General features: G+C 41.2%; 1 protein-coding gene across 2 annotated transcripts in view; it reads right to left on the bottom strand.

The window, feature by feature from the left end:
• Positions 1–12,721, bottom strand: part of kitlga (kit ligand a) — a 46,353-nt gene extending 33,632 nt beyond the window's left edge. Inside the window, exon 1 of one of the 2 annotated variants that reach the window (XM_063197765.1) lies at positions 12,361–12,721. In XM_063197765.1, coding sequence (XP_063053835.1) covers positions 12,361–12,375 — 15 coding nt within the window. In that variant the 5' untranslated portion in view covers positions 12,376–12,721. The remainder of the gene's footprint in view (positions 1–12,360) is intronic. The other variant, XM_063197764.1, reaches the window with a different exon arrangement.
• Positions 12,722–21,263: the final 8,542 nt, after the last annotated feature.

The raw sequence follows: 21,263 nt of genomic DNA, 5'->3' as shown, positions 1-21,263 counted from the left end.
TATGTCGGCTTGACTGGTCATAACACAGTGACAGGATTTCAGTGATGATTGTGTTGTAATGCGATTTGCCAAAACTACTGTAGGTGCCCACTGCTGCATATATACACCCAATTAAAATATCTTTTTCATAATAATAGTAACAACAATAATAAAATTCATTAATATTATTATTATTATTATTACCCAAATATAAGATCCTTTTCACAGACCTTCAGCAAAGAGGAGGTGGGAGGGGCCATGTGGGTAAATTTTACACATCGTCTGGTGCATCGTGCACAACTTTGGCAGTCCAGACAGTAATCTACTTCCCTTTGTTCGTTACACTGACAAAATTGTAATACATAAAGTAACCTATTTATTTTCCTCAGTGACTACACATGAAAAATAGCTTGGGTTACACAGTAGCTATTCAGTTACTTGTTTCATCCACTAACATTTTTTTAGTTACCAGACTGAAATGGTGAGAATTCTGGCAGCGAGCAAACTGGTGAATGGCACTAAGTTATCTTGCATAACCACATCACTCCTGTCCCCTAAAGTCTATGTCTATGTCTGCATGGGAAAGTAAGAAACATAATTTCAATTGTTTGTATGACCAGTGCATGTAAAGAAAATTGACAATAAAACCGACTTGACTTGACTCTTAGTTCTTACGTCTTTATATGGTCAGGCCCCATTTTAGAGATGCTGCAGCACCCAGGTCCTTCAGATCCATGAACAAAGGCCTCCTCAATGTTCCCCAGTCAGCCCCACAACTCTGGAACTCTAGGGTCAGCACTTAGGTCAGTTTTGCACTGTTTTCAAATGTGCTTTATAAATAAAACATACTCACTTACTTAACATAAGGCAGGCTACACCTTCTTCTGAACATTAAAATTAATTTTCAGTAGCAGTCACAAATGCAATATGAACACAATCTCCCAAGCATTTCCTTTATTGTTTCAATAGTTTTCTGGTATCAGACATTTCGGTTGTTAACACCCTGCTGTTCACAGATATTTATAGAACCGAGCTCTAACAAAGAACAAAAGGGTTTCAAAGCAATTCCGATAATGTCGCACAATCTCATGTCCGCTCTCAAGTCCACTAACATTGACCACAAACCCAGTCCGACATTTACCAACCCTTTTCATCACTGAGTCTTCAATAACGTCTGCGTGTCTGAGAGTGTCATGGCAACTTCACTGACTCTCTGTCAGTCATGCGCATGCAGTAGCCTACATACCAGATATCAGAGTGGCTGACCTACGCTGCTCAAAACAATGAGTGGTAGCTAAAAAAAGAATGTTTTTTCAAAGACATTCAGATCATCACCACGATTGAATCAGCTCAAGCTCTACTTCATAGGCCTACATACTGTTTCATAACAACACATTCATGCTTTGGTGAGTTATGTAGGCTATTGGATGAACAAACCAGTGCGATAAAAAAAACAGGCAGCGTTGATAACCTCCTGGTGAAGTTATAATGAAGACATTGCAGTCAGAATTTCATGTATTGTGTTTCACTGCAATGGACAGAAATGATGTCCTGCAACATCAACTACAGTAATGAATACTGCAGTCAAAAATTGTGCACATGTTGTAAAATGACATGGTCCCGATAATGTGTTAAGTTTATTAATAAAGTGCGTCCCTTAGTTTTAGGGATTTGTTTAACCAAGTGTCACATCATATACATCATCTACACTACACAACATGCTTGAAGTTTCACATAAAATTACTCATCCCCATGCTGAAATCTGTTTTGACTCACATGTTGCAATACTGTGCCTAGACTTGTGGTCAAGGAGTATGCCTACTGCTATTGTACTGCACTCCCTGCAATATGTGTTGGCAACTGACTAAATGTATTTGACTTGTGCATGTGCCAGCTATGGAGTTTGTGTGGACGGCCGCACTTTCTCACATCAAGTCAGTCTTAGAATATCTGACCGTTTGTACAAGAAGTACCCACTAGTGCTTCTGCAGGTAGTCAAGCATACACACATGAGGCCTTTAATCATTCGCCCCAATACTTCATTACCATCTCCGAATTCCAAAACTATGTTGCTTATAACTGAGTGCTTATGACTGTTATGACCAGTATGACCTGGATGAATGAGAATACTCACAGTGAGGAGGTTCAAAGGGCCAGGAAAAAGGAAATTATATCAAAATTGACTACACAAGCTTAAATTGAGTTTGGTACTGCAAATTGCACTAAGCTATCAGTTTCCAACCAGCCACACTAAGAGAGCTCTGAATAACTGAATTACCACATGAAGGAAATGGCTTTACCCTCTCTGCGATAATGAATGTAAAGCATCATTGCTACAGATTACCTTCTAATGTGCAATCTTTAAAAGAGTGGAGCAGGAAAAATGACACCTCCAAGTGGCCCTTCTCCCCAGTACTTTCTGTGAATACAGCGGGAAGCTCCACAATCACTTAATACTGTAGATATTCACTTCCTGCATGCTGCATGGCAGTCATGGGAAAGCTGTTAGCTTGTCAGACTTGTAGCTCAAAGGTTGACGGTTCGACTCCCGACTCACAAGGTTGGTGGGGGGAGTAATTAATCAGTGCTCTCCCCCATCCTCCTCCATGACTGAGGTACCCTGAGCATGCGGTCAGAAATAGTATGTCAATAATAATGGGAATTTCCTAGGTGGGCTTTCACGTTTTACTTTCTTGAAGAAAGTCGTCTCCATGCCAATAGGGTAGCATTATGTGCCAGCCACCACATTCACCATTTAAATATAATGTGCACTATATAGTACACACATGAATGATTTGAATGAATGATTTTCAGTTATAACAACCTGCAGTTATAACAACCTGCATTACAAGAAATGTTGTGGTGATGACGGACAGAAACCACCAATCACACACTCAAATATTCACAGACACACAAATTTGCATACAACACATAAACACACTAACAACCACACAGGCGCTAGGGTACACAGACACACGCACGCACACGGACGCACACGCACGCACACACACAGGCATGCGCACGCACGCACGCACGCACGCACGCACGCACGCACGCACACACACACACACACACACACACACACACACACACACACACACACACACACACACACACACACACACACACACACAATCCAGCTAATGACTAAATAGATGTTTTTTGAAGTTGGAGATAGAGGGCATCATCTTCAAAGCTTCATCAACTTTGTTCCAGATCTGAGGCCCCTTGCAGGCAATACTCATATTGGTGCAAGCATACTTGCGATATTTTCCTTGTATGAGTGTTTTATTTCATGCTGGTGCACTACATTAATGATTTGAATAAATTATTTATTTATCTTCACTCCATCATTTGGACTTTCAGTTACATGTCATGAAAAGGTATAACAGTATGGAGAGAAGGGTCCCCAAGTGAAGCGAAATATAAGCTTATAAGCCGGGGCCGAATGGTACATTAGGTAAATAGGTATTGCAGCAAAGATAAAGGAAAAAGAGTCAGGCATACAATATGCAAAGCAGTTATAACAACCTGCATTACTTCATGGTTTTGTAAGACAATTTGTAGTTATGACGGACAGAAACCATCAATTCCACACTCACAGACATATACATTTGCATACAACACATAAACACACACAACAATGACACAGGCGTTAGGGTGCACAGCCACACGCACACAGACGCGTGCATGCACGCGCGCGCGCGCGCACACACACACACACACACACACACACACACACACACACACACACACACACACACACACACACACACACACACAATCCAGCGAACCATGGAAGGTGAGATTTTAGCAATAGGTTTGTACTAGATGACTAATGTCATGTCTGATTACATGTTTTTTGATAGAGGGCATCATCTTCAAAGCTTCATCAAGTTTGTTCCAGATCTGACTAGAGAAAGTGTTGCCCCATATAACATTGCAGTAGTTGAGGTGAGGTTCAAATAAGGTTTTATATAGAGTTAGTAGGGCCGACTGAGGACTTTCATATTCTCTAGCTGGGTAGCTCAGAGCCATAGAATTAAGAGTTCAGCTAATTCCATCAACCTCAGTGGCGGTTCAGGCAGTGGTTTATTCATAATTATCATAGACTAAAATGTAATTCTGACAATGCCCATCACACCATTCACTGTTTACATGAATCAAGTGTCAACGTCAGTTCTGGCCACTTTCCCCTCACCTCTCAACTACAGTACATTAACTAATTCGTTTAGGTGTGTTCCCTCAGCTTATCATCTTTCTTCGCTAGCGATTGGCCATGTACCTTCTGCAGGCCTTTCATATTCTACCCTGTTCCCCTCAACATGTTGCTTCCTTTTTGCTAATCATTTCCTCCCCTGCTTCACCCTGTCGTGTATGACATGGCCTGTTCTGTTGTCATGTCACCTGCTTTTTTGTTCAAGGTGGGAATACTTATCTCTCCCTGTACTGCTGGGGTGGGAATTCCCTAAGACTGTTGCTGACCCCTGACTCTCTGCTTTTTCAAGGTACTCATGAAAATCAGGGGACTTCTCCGAACAGAGCCCAACCGCGAAGTGAAATTCATAGCTTTCAATACACATTTAATTCAGAATCTTCTCATGTGTTTCTGGGCTAAAATGGATTTACATTACATTACATTCCATTACATTTCACAGAGGTGGAGGGAGCATGTGATTTTCAAATAGTCTAGCAAAGAAAAACTAAATCTAAAAACACAATTCGAGTGTTTCTGCATTTTCAATGCTAGAGGTTATGTGATTGCAGTGTGTTTAGTGTTATTGTACATCTACTACTACTCATTATGTATAATCAGTTGAAGTAGTCTTGCCTATAGAGTTGGCCTACACACACCTGGAAACACACAGGATTAATGTTTCCCTTCACTCATACAGTACTACTATCAAACAAACATCACAGTGAAAGTATACATCTTTGTGTCATAGGCTTCTCATAAAACATGTATTTTGAAAATGAGCTCAATTCTGGGCATAGAGCATTAGATCATACTCCATTGTTGTATAGCTCATTTGCATATTAAAATTAATTCTCTAAGAAATTCTTGTCGTGGGTACATCTCTCAATTATTACCTCCGCCAAAGAGGTTATATTTTCGGTTGCGTTGGTTTGTCTGTCTGTTCCTTTGTCTGTCTGTCTGTCTGTCTGTCTGTTTGTCTGTTCTGATTTGGGTGAAATTGTTTGTGGAGTTGTTGGAAATGACAAAAGGAACATGTATTTAAATGTTGGTGGTGATACGGGTCACGATCTGGATCCAAGATTGTTTTTTCACAATTGTGGGATAGTGCACATTTTTAATTTTCAGTTTCTAACTAAAAAAGAAGTCAGAAAGAAGTCAAGTGTTCTATCAAACAGCTTCCTTGGCGGAGGTCTGCACTCTCTGAGTGCATTTAAAGTTTATTATATTTTTGGCCCCAACAAGTGCTTCCTCACGTGTAAAAGTAAATGCAAAGGTGGCCTTTGCTCTTCAAAAAGCCATGATTTCTATAGATATCGTTCAGATCTATCACATCAGGCAGGACTGCTGTGCTAGAACATAAAACTAGGCAGTAAAGTAGCCTAGATATAGCAAAATAAGCAATCTAGTTTATTCTGCTTTATCTAGGCAGGACTGTTTTAACTGAAAGTGTATGTGTCAGCATTCCACATGCATGAATGGCAAGCATAATCCAGCATTTTCATGCATGCGTAGTGCTGACACATAAACTTACAGTTGCAACACACACAGACACACACCTTTTCTGGGGAGGGTTTAGTCGGCTACCAGGTGAATAAGTGAACTATTGGATAAGAGCTGTCCAATCGTTTCAAACCAGAACTAAGTGCAATCCTCCCACCCTTCTAATCATGTCAGTTCAAAGAACCTCCAGACCATGAATACGAATGAGGAGAAGTATTATGTGAGGGTCATACCAGGCTAGCTCAACATCGGAGAAATGACAGAACCCATTTTTTAACCAACTGTAGCGCACCCCTAGTGGCCATATTAAAACATTTTCGGCAGGTCACATTGGGAAGGGGTCTCACATAATTTGACTAAATTTGGTTGCGATACATGCAGGTGATTCTGAGGGGCCTTTTATACATACCCTGAGAATTTTGATAAATTAAAACCTTTCCCTTCGTTTTTGTGCTTTTCGTTTACACACAAATAGATTTTTCCTCTGAAAACATAAACAGGGCAACGAATGGCATTCTCCCTACCGCACACAGGCTTAATGCATTCATGACAGCTCTCAGCAGCACATTTATGCGGATTTGCTGATGGTGTGAACGAAAATATTTTGGTTCAAAATGGCTAATTAACTGATCCCCTGAAGGGAGTTTGGCCAAGTATTACAATGGCCCTGTCTGTCTGTCTGTTCAACCACAGTGTGTGTGTGTGTGTGTGTGTGTGTGTGTGTGTGTGTGTGTGTGTGTGTGTGTGTGTGTGTGTGTGTGTGTGTGTGTGTGTGTGTGTGCGTGTGCCATCTGCAGGGTCATAAACACAGACCCACACATCACACACACACCCACTCACATGAGTCATATACAAGCTCTTGGGAAAATACACACACACACACACCTGCAGTGTTGACCTCGATCAAGTTGTTACCTCTGATTGCACTTCTTTTCATGGTATAAGAGAGCTCCAGGGGGTCATAAGGGCAGCAGAGAACACCATCGGCTGCCCTCTTCCCTCTCTGAAGGTTCTACACAGCACCCGCTGCCTAAAAAAGGCCAATTCCATTCCACTCCAGTTCCAAGAGACACATCACACCCAGGCCAGGCCACAACCTTTTTGAACTGCTGCCACCTGGCAGCGGATACAAGTCCATGAAGAACCAGGACAAATAGACTGAAAAACAACTTTTACCCAGCGGCCCTTACTGCACTAAACTATGTTACCAAAACATAGGGTTTTTTTCTACAGCATTAATGTGGATGTGTATGGCTGTGATATGTGTGGGTGGGTGTGTGATATTTGTGAAGCACTTGGGTTAGTGGGTGTTTGTGATTGGACTACATGGTGATGTGCGTCAGATCTTTCAGTACTTCCCTGACTTTTTATTTTAATGATTTATTGCTACAATGAACAAGGAATGCTCAATTTCGTTGTACTTGTTACAATAACAAATAAAAACATATCTATATAAAACATATATATATATATATATATAACATTTCTATATTCTATAAATCATTTCTATCATCAATGTCTTTCCTGATAGGCAACAGAGTATACAGTAATAGCGTATGTGATCTGCCTGTGTGCTCATATATTTAAATGGGAGGGAGGGGAGAGAATGGTAGCAAAAGTTGATAACAGTTTAAAACTGTCATGCTGAATCGTGAGTTGTTTATACAGGAGCTTTAAAAATAATTGCTAATAATAAATAAATAATACCAATAAATGTGTTGTTACCGGAACTTCATTTCACTTCATCAAGTGGATGAGATCAAATTGGGGTTCATTATGCTAATTTATTTACCATCTGAGAGGATAAAGACACTAATCTACAGCCACTAAAGTAGTTAGGTCAGTAAAAGCAGTAAAGGTACAGTATGCTGTATTTTCTTTTAACGCCTTTAGAAGGCTTTAGTGAAGATATCTCACACAGATGAAGGTCTGACTGATAGAATCATCAGCTTTCAAAATAAACAGTAGGCTATAGGTTTGACCATTAATTATATATTTCCACAGTCTAAAAATGGACAGGGAAGATATTATAGCGTATTACATTACACTACATTACGCTTAGCTGACACTTTTATCCAAAGCGACTTGCAGTTATTTACACGGTATTGGTTACAGTCCAGCAACGCTCTGATCGTAAGTCCATGTCCTTAGCCATAAGGCCATGACTGCCCCCATGACATCACAGGAAAGTAGTGGAGGAGAAAGATGGTGTAAGGCTGGGAAATAACCCTGGTTGGAACCAAAAACGGATCCCCCATGTATACAATAAGGATGATCTATGTTGTGGGACACTGCAGCCCCCAAGGTAAAGTATGCTCTTAATGTGTAGCCTACATACTACTAAAGGAAACACTACCTACACTGCCCTTCATCTCTTCCTGTGTTTATCTTCCGGAACCTTATAATCACACATCCTACTCCTCCTTGTTATCGTCGCTGAAGTGACCCCTCCCTTCTTGTTCCTTTGTTCCATTGTGAAATAATTTAGCACAACAAAAACGCATGTGTGTGTGTATGTGTGCTTGTGTGCATAGGCGCCGAATTTGGGGGGGCAAAGACAAAGGTGGAGGGGCAAAAACACCCCCAATAATAACGGAAATGTACAGTAGATTGTAGTCTTCTGTCTTCAGTCACCACAACATTCTGACCCCCTGATGCTGAGCAGAAGTTGGCTCCTTTGCGTGTGTGTGTCTGCGTGTTTCTATACAGTATTCATGGCAATATGTCAATAAACAAGAACCTCCAAACACATCGAGAGACATTGTGGTTCAAACTATGTTGGTTAAAACCAACTTCTTTTAGGGTATTTTCTCACTTAGTCCCCTTTAAGTGAACCGAACTCAGTCCTCTTCAAGTGGACCAAAAAGTGAACCCACAGCAAACGGACTCAGTTCTGGTTTTGTTCATATTCTGAGTGTATTACAAAATGAACCAGCTGCTCTTTCTGGTCCTGTTAGGCTTTTATGGTGTGATTACGTTTGTGATGCTCGATATGATATTTGCTTTACAACGCTGGCTCGTACCACAGTTTGTGGTTTGTCACGTTTGAAGTGCCCGTGGTTTGTTTCATGATGCCGCTCATGCTTCCACTGACGACGGACGAGAGCTCATTTGCGGTTGTTGGCTCTGTGCTCCTCCTGTTCGCTCACTGAGTTATCACAATGGTCATAGGCCCTAATTGATTTTTTTAATTTGTCATGAGATGGGCTTTGTGGACATAGGCTACACCTAGAAATAGCATGGCAGCAAAATCTCAATTGACACAAAAAGAAAAAATAATAATAATTAATAAATGCATTATATAGGCTACAGAGGGATTTTGTCTCGGTCCAGACGGCAATGAGTTTGGATCAGGATCCGGACCCAGGTCCGCCAGTTGAGTATGTCTGCACTATATGTTTATTGGTGATATTACTTTATCTCAGTAATTTATTTTAATCAGTTAATCACACAAATTAATGTTATTTTCAGTAGTTATTACTCCACAAAAACTGCTTGGGCAATATCCAACACAACATACAAACACTCTTGTTGTTGCCACACACACACACACACACACACACACACACACACACACACACACACACACACACACACACACACACACACACACACACACACACACACACACACACACACACACACACAGCACCTAGGGAACTGCACATTACCTGCCAGCTGGGCCAGGTCGGCTCGTTGATGAGCCATGAGCCTGGCTATAACCTCCTGACACACTGGCTGGCGGGGCCTGTAGTTCAAAGTTCTATCTATCTATCTATCTATCTATCTATCTATCTATCTATCTATCTATCTATCTATCTATCTATCTATCTATCTATCTATCTATCTATCTATCTATCTATCTATCTATCTATCTTCTGGAGTAATTCATCCTTAATTGGGAGAGCACAGTAATGATGGACTCAGGAAATGGAGGGCATGGGTGGGGGAGGGGTAGGATTGGGACAAGACTCAGGCATTTGGCCAGATATTTGGAATGTCTGTCTGACTGACTGACTGTCTGACTGACTGACTGACTGACTGACTGTCTGACTGACTGACTGACTGACTGACTAGCTGTCTGTCTACATGATTGTCAGCCCAATTGATTTGGTTAATAACTCTGTCATTAATGTTTACATTGTGATCAAATTTGGTTGGTAAACTCATATGGGGAATAGAAACATTCTAGTTGACAACGTTAACTTGTTAAGTTAACTTGTTCCAAAGGTCAGCCTCAGAAAACACCTACCTCCGCTCTAAGAAAGGAGCTGTGAGGAATGCAAGGTACATATGAAGAGTTCAGAAGCAAAACCCCCTAACTCCATTTCTGAAGACCTGCACTTCTATATTTTTAGAGAACCCCGTTGTTGGTTTGGCTTACATTCATGTACTTGATAATACATATAAATAGTTATATTACATAAATAAAATGATAAAATATGAAATTTTGATAGCTTTGTATTAAATAAAAATGAATTAAGATTATTTTCTGAAAAGGCACTTAGGGGGTTTTGCATCTGAACTCTTCATATTATACGTTAATTAGTGATTGTGAAGCGTGACATGTGTTGATCACACGGACAATATGAACTCTTTTAGAGATGAGCAACTCTTAAAATTACCATCCAACGTCCTACTCCTTGGGGGAAAATAGGTGTATTCTCCCTACTCCACATAATAGGTTTTAAACCGCCTGTTGAAGCCTGCTGTGGTTTGCTTTGTCCTAACTAAGGAACGTGAAAACAGTGACATGGGCATGTGGATTGTTCCCAAAAAAAGCTTACAAGTGTTCAATGCACTATTGATGATGTCGACAGAGCTGTAAAAATCACTTCAGTATTGCCAAAAAAAAGTACCTCAAAATAAACGTTTTAGTTGAATAGAGATTGGAGAGACTGGTTGGGTAGCCTACGCATTTTGAGACTCTTTTAATGTGTTATTACCGGTACTTCAGGTAACTTCATACCAATTGAGAGATGACACACAGCTCAGAACACACTTGCACACTTGCAAAATGTGTGGGAAACCAGTCACCACTCAGGTATTGGCCAAGTCTATGAAGCCATGAGGAAATGCTTTTCTGTAGAAGGCTGAGTGACTAAGTGGAATTCCTCATTCAACACCTGTTTTTTTGGTTTCCTTGATGTTTTGCTGAGGTAAATATGGGCAATTTACACGGGAGCGTGTCTATGTTCCCACAGGCCATTGGTCCCACAGCCCATTGGTCCCACATCACTAAGACTTTTAACATATTTTTTTAGGCCCATTGGTCCCACAGCTTATATCCGCTGGCCCATGTTCCCATATTTCTAAGAATTTATTTAAATTTAAGGCCTATGTTCCATGGCAAGGAGAAAGGTGTGTTCTCTTGGTTTACTAGGAAATGTGGGGACATGGAGTTTTGGAACATATTTGCCTATATTTGAATAATTTATTTAAAATGTGGGAACATGGAGCAGCAGGAGAAAGCTATGGGACCAACGGGCTATGGGAACATAGAGCTGACCCCATTTAGAACATCGTTCAAAAGTTCTGGAAAGAGTCTCACCCAGGGAGTAAATTAGTGTACAACCACAACTGGGCTTTTATTAATGTCCAGGGTGCCTACACCTTCATGGAAACGTTTAAAACACATTTTGAGCTATTCTATGCATTGCTTATTTGTTCTATGCATTAATTTCAGAGAGCAATATAACACAGTAAATTGATACTACACTAGAATTGAAGTTGAAATAGAATATGCTGAATTGTGCAAAAATGTTTGGTGGGACCCTAAACTTGACCAGTAGTGACCAGGTATTACTACCAGATAGCCTATTATAAACGCTTAATAAATTATTAATAAATGTTACCATACTTCACATTTCGACCTGGGTGAAAACCATCTTCAACGTTGAATTTCCAGACGTTTTGCCTTGATCAAGCAAGCCCTTGAAACAAATTGTAGGCTACTTGGTCTAGGTATGCTTTAAGTATTTGTCTCAATTAATTCAGCAAAGTCATGAGTTGGATGGACTACATCACGTGGATTAAATGAAAATGTTTGGGGCAGAATCCCCCACCACTTATACAAACATAAGCATGCACAGACGTGCGAGGCAGAGGGTCCTCATATTGTCGCCGTCGTCGTGCAGTGTTTTCAAGGGAGCAAATTGTGGCAAGCAGCCTAATCAACAACCGACTCAACAACGTGTCGGCCGGCATTCCCACACCCACACAGACTGCGCGCTGTCAAGCTGGCATATGCCAATGTGGGGGCCAAATAGCTTACTTGACATAGCCGCTCTCCCCACCTACCCTGCTTCCTTAATCACCATCTGAAGACAACACCTATGTCTAAGACAAACTGTGCAACACTAGGGCAGCCTGCGTTTATATTTTCAGTGACCAGGTTTGGAGAGCTTTTAGATTTCCTTTTGATATTACACTACTAGAAGACGAGCATAGGACAAGCAATGCATTGTCATTTACAGCTATGTCCTTTCAAATAGTTTGCATTGCACATCGCAGCTTATGCTGTCAACCCCAGCAGGCTATGTTCTCTTTAAAATACTATACGGCAGTAAAAACTTTACGCACTTCCTTCAGGCCACATTCCATGCAGAATAGGCCTGCCTAGTTTAATAGAATAACACCAACTAGCCACTAGAATAGAGAGAACTATGCAGCAGTTCACTTACTTTTGACTTCTTCATAGGGAAAAGGGGAAGTAATTCCAATATTTGAAAATCCCTGCTCTGTTTTCACTTCGGGTAGAAAAAGATCGTTTCTTCATCCCGTTTGCGCATATTCGAAGTCCTCGTCTGCAAAGAATGACACAAAGCAAGCGAAAATGCTATTGCCAAATGCAGTGACGGCAAGCATCCAGTCAGAGATAACATAGTCAACACTGTTCCGATTGCAACCCTTGCTACGTAGCTAAGTTAACGCACTATCCTTTTTATCCGTGCTGCATGGAGCGCCCGCCCACACTTTGGCGCTACGCTGCGCCCACAACGGCATCTGACTGTTCCTGCGATATCGCTTGGGCTACTTCCTTGTTAATAAGAAGGATTGGCTATGTTTTTGTCTGGTCCGCAGTCTAAGCGGAAAGCCAACGCACACAGAGGGTATTAATAGGTCTCTACACGCCGCGACAAAATTACAAAAAAAGAATTGCACTTTAAACAGTAAGGACAATAATTCTGAAATAATGTCACCTGTATGCTGACTCTGTAAGCTATTTCTCGAGAAGAACATGCGAGTATTTGGATGTAGCCTACAGGCCATGTCTGGAAACGTGGGTTTGCAGTGACAGCATCTGAATATCTGATAGGCTAGGCCAAAGGGTCGATAACTTGGGAGGAGTTGAAAAGAAATATGACTGGCATGCCAAGAGAAAGTTCTGTTCATGCAGTCCGCATAGGACCATGGCCCATTCCTTGTATGTTGACATAAAACACACGGAATTTACAGTATGCTATTGCAATAGCCTCGATATATAAACCCTCTACACCAGTGGTAACGTGTACTGTAACGACTTGGTGCGCGCACCCGCAGACTGCAGTCTGCTACAGCCTATGAGACTGACTAGGGAGGGAAGCTCTCTCTCTTTCACCCCTCTCCGACTGCCCTTGTCCCCAAAGGCATTGATTAATGTAAATCCAGAACATAGACATGTATATGCTATGTGTATGACCCAGACAATATTTCCAGAAGAAAAATGGCATTGTTATCTTTTTATCTGGATGACAGTACGCCCCCTGTGGACGGAATGTAAAAAGCTGCAAATAGCAAAATTGCAAAGCTTCCTTAGAATTTTGCCTCGGGGTTGTGTACAAAAAAAAGTTGCAATTGCAATTGCAACTGTTTTTGGAAATGTCAGCCAGACAACCTGTAGTTGGCAGGTAGGCCCCTACAGGATATGAAGATGGAGTCAAATCTTCCACATGCAGGCTATTGATTTAATATTGACAAATGTGTCTGAGGTCAACGACAATTTCCATCCCTGTGGGTGGTGGTGATCACAACCGTACAGCCAAAAGACAAAAAAAAACACAAAAGGGGTAAGACAATGATTTTCAAATGAAGCTTTTAACATTTGAATGAATATATAGTTATTGTAATGAAATAGGAGGTGTTGATTGGTTAGTACTTTGGGTGTGATTGATTGTTTACTACTCCCAATAGTCAGTAGGCTATAAGTAGGCTATGCTCCTGTTGAGAAAGGAACAACAAAATGATGTCAAGATTCAAGATTCAAGATTCAAGATTCAAGATTAGTTTATTACGTCTTATTATAGGTTTGAAGCCTATAAAGAGTAAAAATTGTTGTGTTTTTCTTGTGTCCTCAAAAAGATTTTAAAAATAAAAATAAAAAAAGGGGGGGGGGGGGGGGAAAGAAAAAAGTGCAAAGAAAGTGCCTTGTTGTCTTCAGCATGAATTCAGTAATCTTATTGCTTGGTGGAAGAAACTACTTTGGAGTCTGGTAGTATGAGATTTCAGGCTTCTGTACCGTTTCCCAGATGGTAACATAGTAAACAGTCCATGGTTGGGGTGACTAGGATCAGCCAAGATTTTCTTTGCCTTCCTGATGCTCCTTCCCTCAAATAGCTCCAGTATGGAGGGTAAGTCACAGCCACATATATTCTGAGCTGTACGCACAACCCTCTGTAGAGCTCTCCTGTTGGCTTGAGAGCAGTTCCCATACCATGCAGTAATGGTCCCCGTCAGAATGCTCTCGATGGTGCCTCTGTAAAACGACCTCAGGATCTTGGGTCTCATCCCAAACTTCCTCAATCGTCTGAGGTGGTACAGACGTTGCTGGCTTTTTTTTAACAATGCGCTGTGTGTGACTGTCCCAGGTGAGGTCCTCTGAGATGGTAACGCCAAGGAATTTAAAGTCTCTCACCCTCTCCACTGTCTCACCGTTGATGTTAATGGTTTCAAACTGGTGTTCTTTCCTCCTGAAGTCAACTATTAATTCTTTTGTCTTGGACACATTCAGAGACAAGTTGTTTCCTCTACACCACTCCATGAGGTTGTTTATTTCTTCCCTGTAGGCTGTTTCATCATTGTTTGAGATTAAACCGATAACAGTGGTATCATCTGCAAACTTGATGATGGTGTTGTTGTTGTGTATAGCCACACAGTCATGCGTATATAGAGAGTAGAGGTTAGATCAAAAACTTAAAGCACAGATGAAAGTGAGGGAGAGCCCAAAGCATAAGCAGTAAAATCTGGTGACGAACAAAAATGGAGTATGGTAAACATAGACAAAAGTAAGAAGAGAGAATGTATTAACTTTAAAAGATAAACAGTATTTGTAGGCCTACAGATAGTAAGGCAAATTGGAACACTCTTAATCACCTGATGGAGAAGAGAGGCAAATTTACAACATTGTGTTTAGAGGCAGAGGGCGATTTTGTTGTGCTGAATGAGGATTGCATTGATGGTATTGCAAAGTGACAAGGTTTCTTTTGCACTTAACCATTGGTGGAGTTTTTGTCGTATTTAATTACATAATGTAATTACATAATTCAATTACGCATCTTTAACCCTAAAGCGACCGGGCACATATTTTTGTACATCATTCCTGCAATTTTCATCAGAAAACTTGTCCTGCTAGGAGTTTGTCAATACATATGTTGTGCCTGCATGTTGTGAATGAATGTTGTGAGGATTAGCCCATCTATGGGAATTATAATCAAAACATCTGTGGGGTCATTTATGACCCCGAGAGGATCCATGAGATACTCAACATTATAATTTCCATTTCTGATGTAATTTTCAAACTCTACTTTTTATATTTTGTGTCTTGGGGCAGGTCATGGTCAGCAGACCTACAATATTTATAATATAAAAATTTATAATATTAAAACGTAATTATATAAATAAATAGGGCACCCCTGCGATAGTCAATCAAGCACATTGTGAGGGCATCCAAGTAGAATTTCCTCTATTATTGCTTCATATATTGTTGATATCTTGGCACAGTGGTCCTAGACACAAGATAAGAAAGTGAAATGGAAGTCATCCTGTTGATCAAAAATGGAGGAAGCAAGTTTGAAATGTAGAAATCAATGCCATTTTTAGACATTTCCATATTATGGTTGTACAAAGGCTCAAGCATCACTTGAATCATCTCTTTGCTCTAATACATATGGAAGACACCTTTTTACAGCTACAATGTCCAGAAAAAGTTTCAGAGAAATTTTGAGTGTGCATTAGCTTATATGTTTGAGACGTGGTTTTGTCTATGTAAATTACATACTCTATTTAGCAATATGCATATGTAAATTTGAATAAATTTTAGCAAAACAATAAAATGTTCAAATTTACATTTTTTTTTTGCTTTAGATGAGGGACAAGTATGTCCAAGATATAAACAAGTTTGAATGACCCCCCAAAAATAATTTATGTAGTGGTATGTCTATATATGAACTCCTTGGGGTTATAAATGACCACGCTCGGTCATATTAGTCGCAAAAACATCCCGGGCGCTTGAGGGTTAACAGAAAAGTAGCCTAGATGATTCTTACTTGTCCGTAGCTGTGCAGACTCGGAGATAAGGTGCAGTTCCCTGTGAAGACATAGACACAGCTTAGACAGTTGTCCCCGATCCATGGGGGAGGAAGACACTCCGGGGCCCTATGGGGCAGCCATGGCCTAATGGACAGGGAGTTGGTCAGAGGGTCAGAGGGTTGCTGGTTCGAATCCCACCCTTATCAAATGCTTTCCTCCCTCTATGGCTAAAGTGCCATTGAGCAAGGCACCTATCCCCACGCTGCTCCAGGGACTGTAAACAATACCCTGTAAATAACTGTAAGTCAGTTAAGTGTAATGTAATGTAATGGGTGAAATGCGCTGAACTTGCCTTGTGACAAAACAGCATCTTCACGCCACTTGCTGATCACGGCGATGCAAAACACAGCCCAATATCCCATGACAACTAATTTCTCTGCAACACAGCCTTCACATAAAGATGATCTTGCTCCCTCTGTCTTTCTGCCAGCATGGATATCTGCCGTTCTTTCAAGGCCTTTGACCAGAAGAGGAGAGTCTTGCCTTCCCTCAGTCCTGGTCGACCCTCCTGACTCTGCCAACAATCGTGTGTCGTGTCAACCATGCTGCCTGCCAAGTTGAGCTCCTCTTGGACTTCCCCACTTGTTCATACCTGGGAGCCAGCTGCTGTCACCAGATGGTCAAAGAGAATACAACATTACTTCTGTAGAAATTACTTCAATACAGTACGACATGCATACAGGCCACAGCCACTGCATTATTTTCATGTCATATTCACACAGGTAATGTTTTCATACACACACACACACAGGGGTTGGACAATGAAACTGAAACACATGTCATTTTAGTGTGGGAGGTTCCATGGCTAAATTGTATCAGCCTGGAGGCCTATCTTTATTAATTGCACATTGCACCAGTAAGAGCAGAGTGTGAAGGTTCAATTAGCAGGGTAAGAGCACAGTTTTGCTCAAAATATTGTAATGTACACAACATTATGGATGATATCAGTGTTCAAAATAGGAAGGCATTTTTTTGCTACCATTGGGGAACACGTCTCCAACAAGTATGATGTGATTGTTGGAGTTGCTCAGGGTAGCTGCCTGGGCCCTCTCCTCTTCTCTCTTTATATGCTGCCTCTGGGCTCCATCATCAGTGAGCACAATGTTGATTTTCAATGCTGATGATACACAACTATCCATCTCTATTGAGCCTAGCCAAACCACTGCCATTCATGCCTTAACCAACTGCAAATCTGCAGGGGTGGATTAATGAATGGGCCTACCGGGCCTAGGCCCAGGGGGCCAGAGGCCCCAAGGGGCCAGGCCAACTTGGCCCCGTGAACACCGACCCAGACCACCTTTGCAATAATAATCTTTCCAAGTTGCTTCATGTGCCAGCCAATATCTATCTATATATACAATGTCCTGGTTTAGTCCCTAGACTAGGGATGTCAAACTCAGCCCGGGGGCCAAATGTGGCCCGCGAAGCCATTTTATTCGGCCCGCGAGATCATTTCAAATATCTATTACAGTTGGCCCACATACACCTTAATGTATAGCGTAACATGACTTGAACATAACATTTGCTGTGTCACGGGATGTGCAGACACATTTGAACTAACAAATATGATGGGAAAGAGTGTGTGTGAAATTTAACTATGAATATGAAGTGCATGTACACACAATTTTAGTCCATATTTAAAAATAAATGTTGAGTTCGGCACTCGACTTCGTTCCAGATTTTGATTTTGGCCCTCAGTCAATTTGAGTTTGACACCCCTGCCCTAGACCAAGCCAGGTCCAGGGGCCCAAGGGGGCCAAAGCGCCAGGCCAACATGGCCCCTCAGCCGTGACTCAAACCGGCCTTCAAAACCGCCTTCGCTATAATAATCTTTCCAAGGTGCTTCATGTGCCAGCAAATATACAATGAACTGGTATAGTCCCACAGGCCAGGTCCGAGGGTGGGGGGCCCAATTGGGCCAAAGGGCCAAGTCCCCAAGGGGCCAGGCCAACTTGGCCCCATGGACACAAGCCAAACCAGCCTTCGAAACCACCTTTGTTGTAATTATCTTTCCAATTATTTGAGTTCATGAGTTGATTGTGTGACTTGTGTGTAGGCCTACCAACTGTTTGGTGGATTCTGCATTCAAAATTACGCTTTTGGGCTTTCAGTGAGCATAGTAATCTCAATATAGCATCACATGTGTGGCCATGTTACATTAATTTTGTCATCTCATCATCTCAAATCTGAGGGAGTGAGTCAGATGAGATTTGACATTCCTTGCCCTAAAATTGATTAGAATGCAGGAAATTGCATCTGAAAAATACAAAAATGTCTGGGGTATGGCCCCCACAGCCCCCTACACAAATTGTCCACCCACCAACAGCACCCCCTGCCAAATATGTGTTGCCGTGCCTCTGCACGTATGTATATAGTTCTGCGCCACTCTATAGCATGGGGGGGGGGGGTGCTGGTGTGTATCGCAGTGTCCAATTATCTGCTAGCTGTGAGCACTGTGTGTACTTCTCTTAACATGTCCGATTACCAGAGTCAAGGTGTGTTTTTTGGGGGGTATGGGGGGCCAAGACAGTGCCTGGCCCAGGGGGGCATAATTTCTTAATCCGCCCCTGCATGTCTGCCATCACTGAACGGATGAGCACTAACTTCCTAAAACTAAATGAGGATATACAGTGAGTCCAATATGTATTTGATCCCTTCCTGATTTTGCCGGTTTGCCCACTAATAAAGACATGATAAGTCTATAAATTTATGATAATATGTATTCAAACATGGAGAGACAGAATATCAAAAAGAAATTCCAGAAAATAACTTAAAATAATATATTTTAATTTATTTGTATTTAATTTAGGCAAATAAGTATTTGACCCCTCTAGCTAAAGAAGATAAAGTGCTTTGTGGCAAAGCCCTAGTTGTCTAGCACTGAGGTCAGATGCTTCTTTTAGTTGATGAGAATGTTTGTGCATATAGTAGAAATTATTTTTGCCCATTTTTCTTTGCAGATTATCTCTAAAACATTAATAGTTTGTGACTGTAGCTTGGCAAATGAGAGATTCACTTCTCTCCATAGAATTACTATAGGGTTAATATTTGGAGACTGTCTAGGCCACTTCACGACTTTAATATGCTTCTTATTCAGTCACTCCTTCGTTGCTTTGACTGTATGTTGTATATTGTCATGTTGAGAGATCCAAAAATGGTCCACCATTCAGTGTAGTGGTGGAGGGAAGGACATTTGCACTCAGGATTGCACATTACATGTCTCCCTCCATCCATTCGTTGACGATGTGAAGTTGTCCTGTGCCTTGGCCAGACAAACACCCTCAAACCATAACTAGAAATGCATTCTCACAGAAAATGCTGGAAGCGGGCTTGCCTTTGGGGGCAGAGATGAAACAAAGTACTATTGAGAAAACAAAGCTAAAAGAAATCTTGGAAAAACTCCATCCACCCAGTCAGAAGTCATGGGCCAAACAATTCAGCCATCTTGGATTCAGCCATCTTGAAAGTGTTGTAGCTCTGCGTTTTGGGGATATACTAAATGACATACATGGTATTTTAAGTTGGCTAAGGAACACTGCATATGATATAATTTTGAAAATCAACATGGCTTTGAGCGGGATTCGAACTCACAACCTCCATATCTGTAATCCAACCCCTTTGCCATTGATATTAAATGACATACAATACATGATATTTGAAGTTGGCTAAGGAACACTGCATATGATATCATTTTGAAAATCAACATGGCTTCGACTGGGGTTCGAACCTCCAACCCCCATATCCCTAATTCAGCACATTTGCCATTCATACTAAATGACATACATGGCATTTTAAGTTGGCCAAGGAACACTGCATATGATATCATTTTGAAAATCAACATGGCTTTGACTGGGATTCGAACCCCCAACCTCCATATCTGTAATCCAGCACATTTGCCATGCATACTAAATGACATACATGGCATTTTAAGTTGGCCAAGGAACACTGCATATGATATAATTTTGAAAATCAACATGGCTTTGACTGGGTTTCGAACCCCCAACCTCAATATCTGTAATTCAGCACATTTGCCATCCATACTAAATGATATACATGGCATTTTAAGTCGACCAAGGAACGCTGCATATGATATAATTTAGAAAATCAACATGGCTTTGACTGGGATTCGAACCCCCAACCTCCATATCTGTAATCCAGCACATTTGCCATGCATACTAAATGATATACATGGCATTTTAAGTCGGCCAAGGAACGCTGCATATGATATAATTTAGAAAATCAACATGGCTTTGACTGGGATTCGAACCCCCAACCTCCATATCTGTAATCCAGCACATTTGCCATGCATACTAAATGACATACATGGCATTTTAAGTTGGCCAAGGAACACTGCATATGATATAATTTTGAAAATCAACATGGCTTTGACTGGGTTTCGAACCCCCAACCTCAATATCTGTAATTCAGCACATTTGCCATCCATACTAAATGATATACATGGCATTTTAAGTTGGCCAAGGAACGCTGCATATGATATAATTTTGAAAATCAACATGGCTTTGACTGGGTTTCGAACCCCCAACCTCAATATCTGTAATTCAGCACATTTGCCATCCATACTAAATGATATACATGGCATTTTAAGTCGGCCAAGGAACGCTGCATATGATATAATTTAGAAAATCAACATGGCTTCGGATGGGATTCGAACCCTCAACCTCCATATCTCTAATGCAGCGGCATGCATTACCACTAAGCCAAGCAGCTAACTGTCATACACAGTCCAGCAAGACTATATTAGATTGCATGGAAGAGCTGAACAATAGCCTTCTAGAATGGCTGCTCGCACCTGCTCGTTAAGAATAGAATCTTGAGACAGTGGCAGTTAAGATGGAATCCTTCATTGGGAGCACCTGTTCTGATACTAACTGACAGTTAGTATTGAGCCTTTAACAGGGGAGAAAATGAGAATGAGTTTTTTGTCTTTACAACATCGTTGTAAAAAAACTAAAAGGAGTTGGCACATGTCCTTTTCACAGATCGGAGTCATGCTTGTGAT

The sequence above is a fragment of the Engraulis encrasicolus genome, chromosome 4 (assembly GCF_034702125.1).
Source record: "Engraulis encrasicolus isolate BLACKSEA-1 chromosome 4, IST_EnEncr_1.0, whole genome shotgun sequence".
Taxonomy (NCBI): domain Eukaryota; kingdom Metazoa; phylum Chordata; class Actinopteri; order Clupeiformes; family Engraulidae; genus Engraulis; species Engraulis encrasicolus.
The sequence above is the reverse complement of the archived record's forward strand: the minus strand, read 5'-3'. Positions and strand labels throughout refer to the sequence as shown.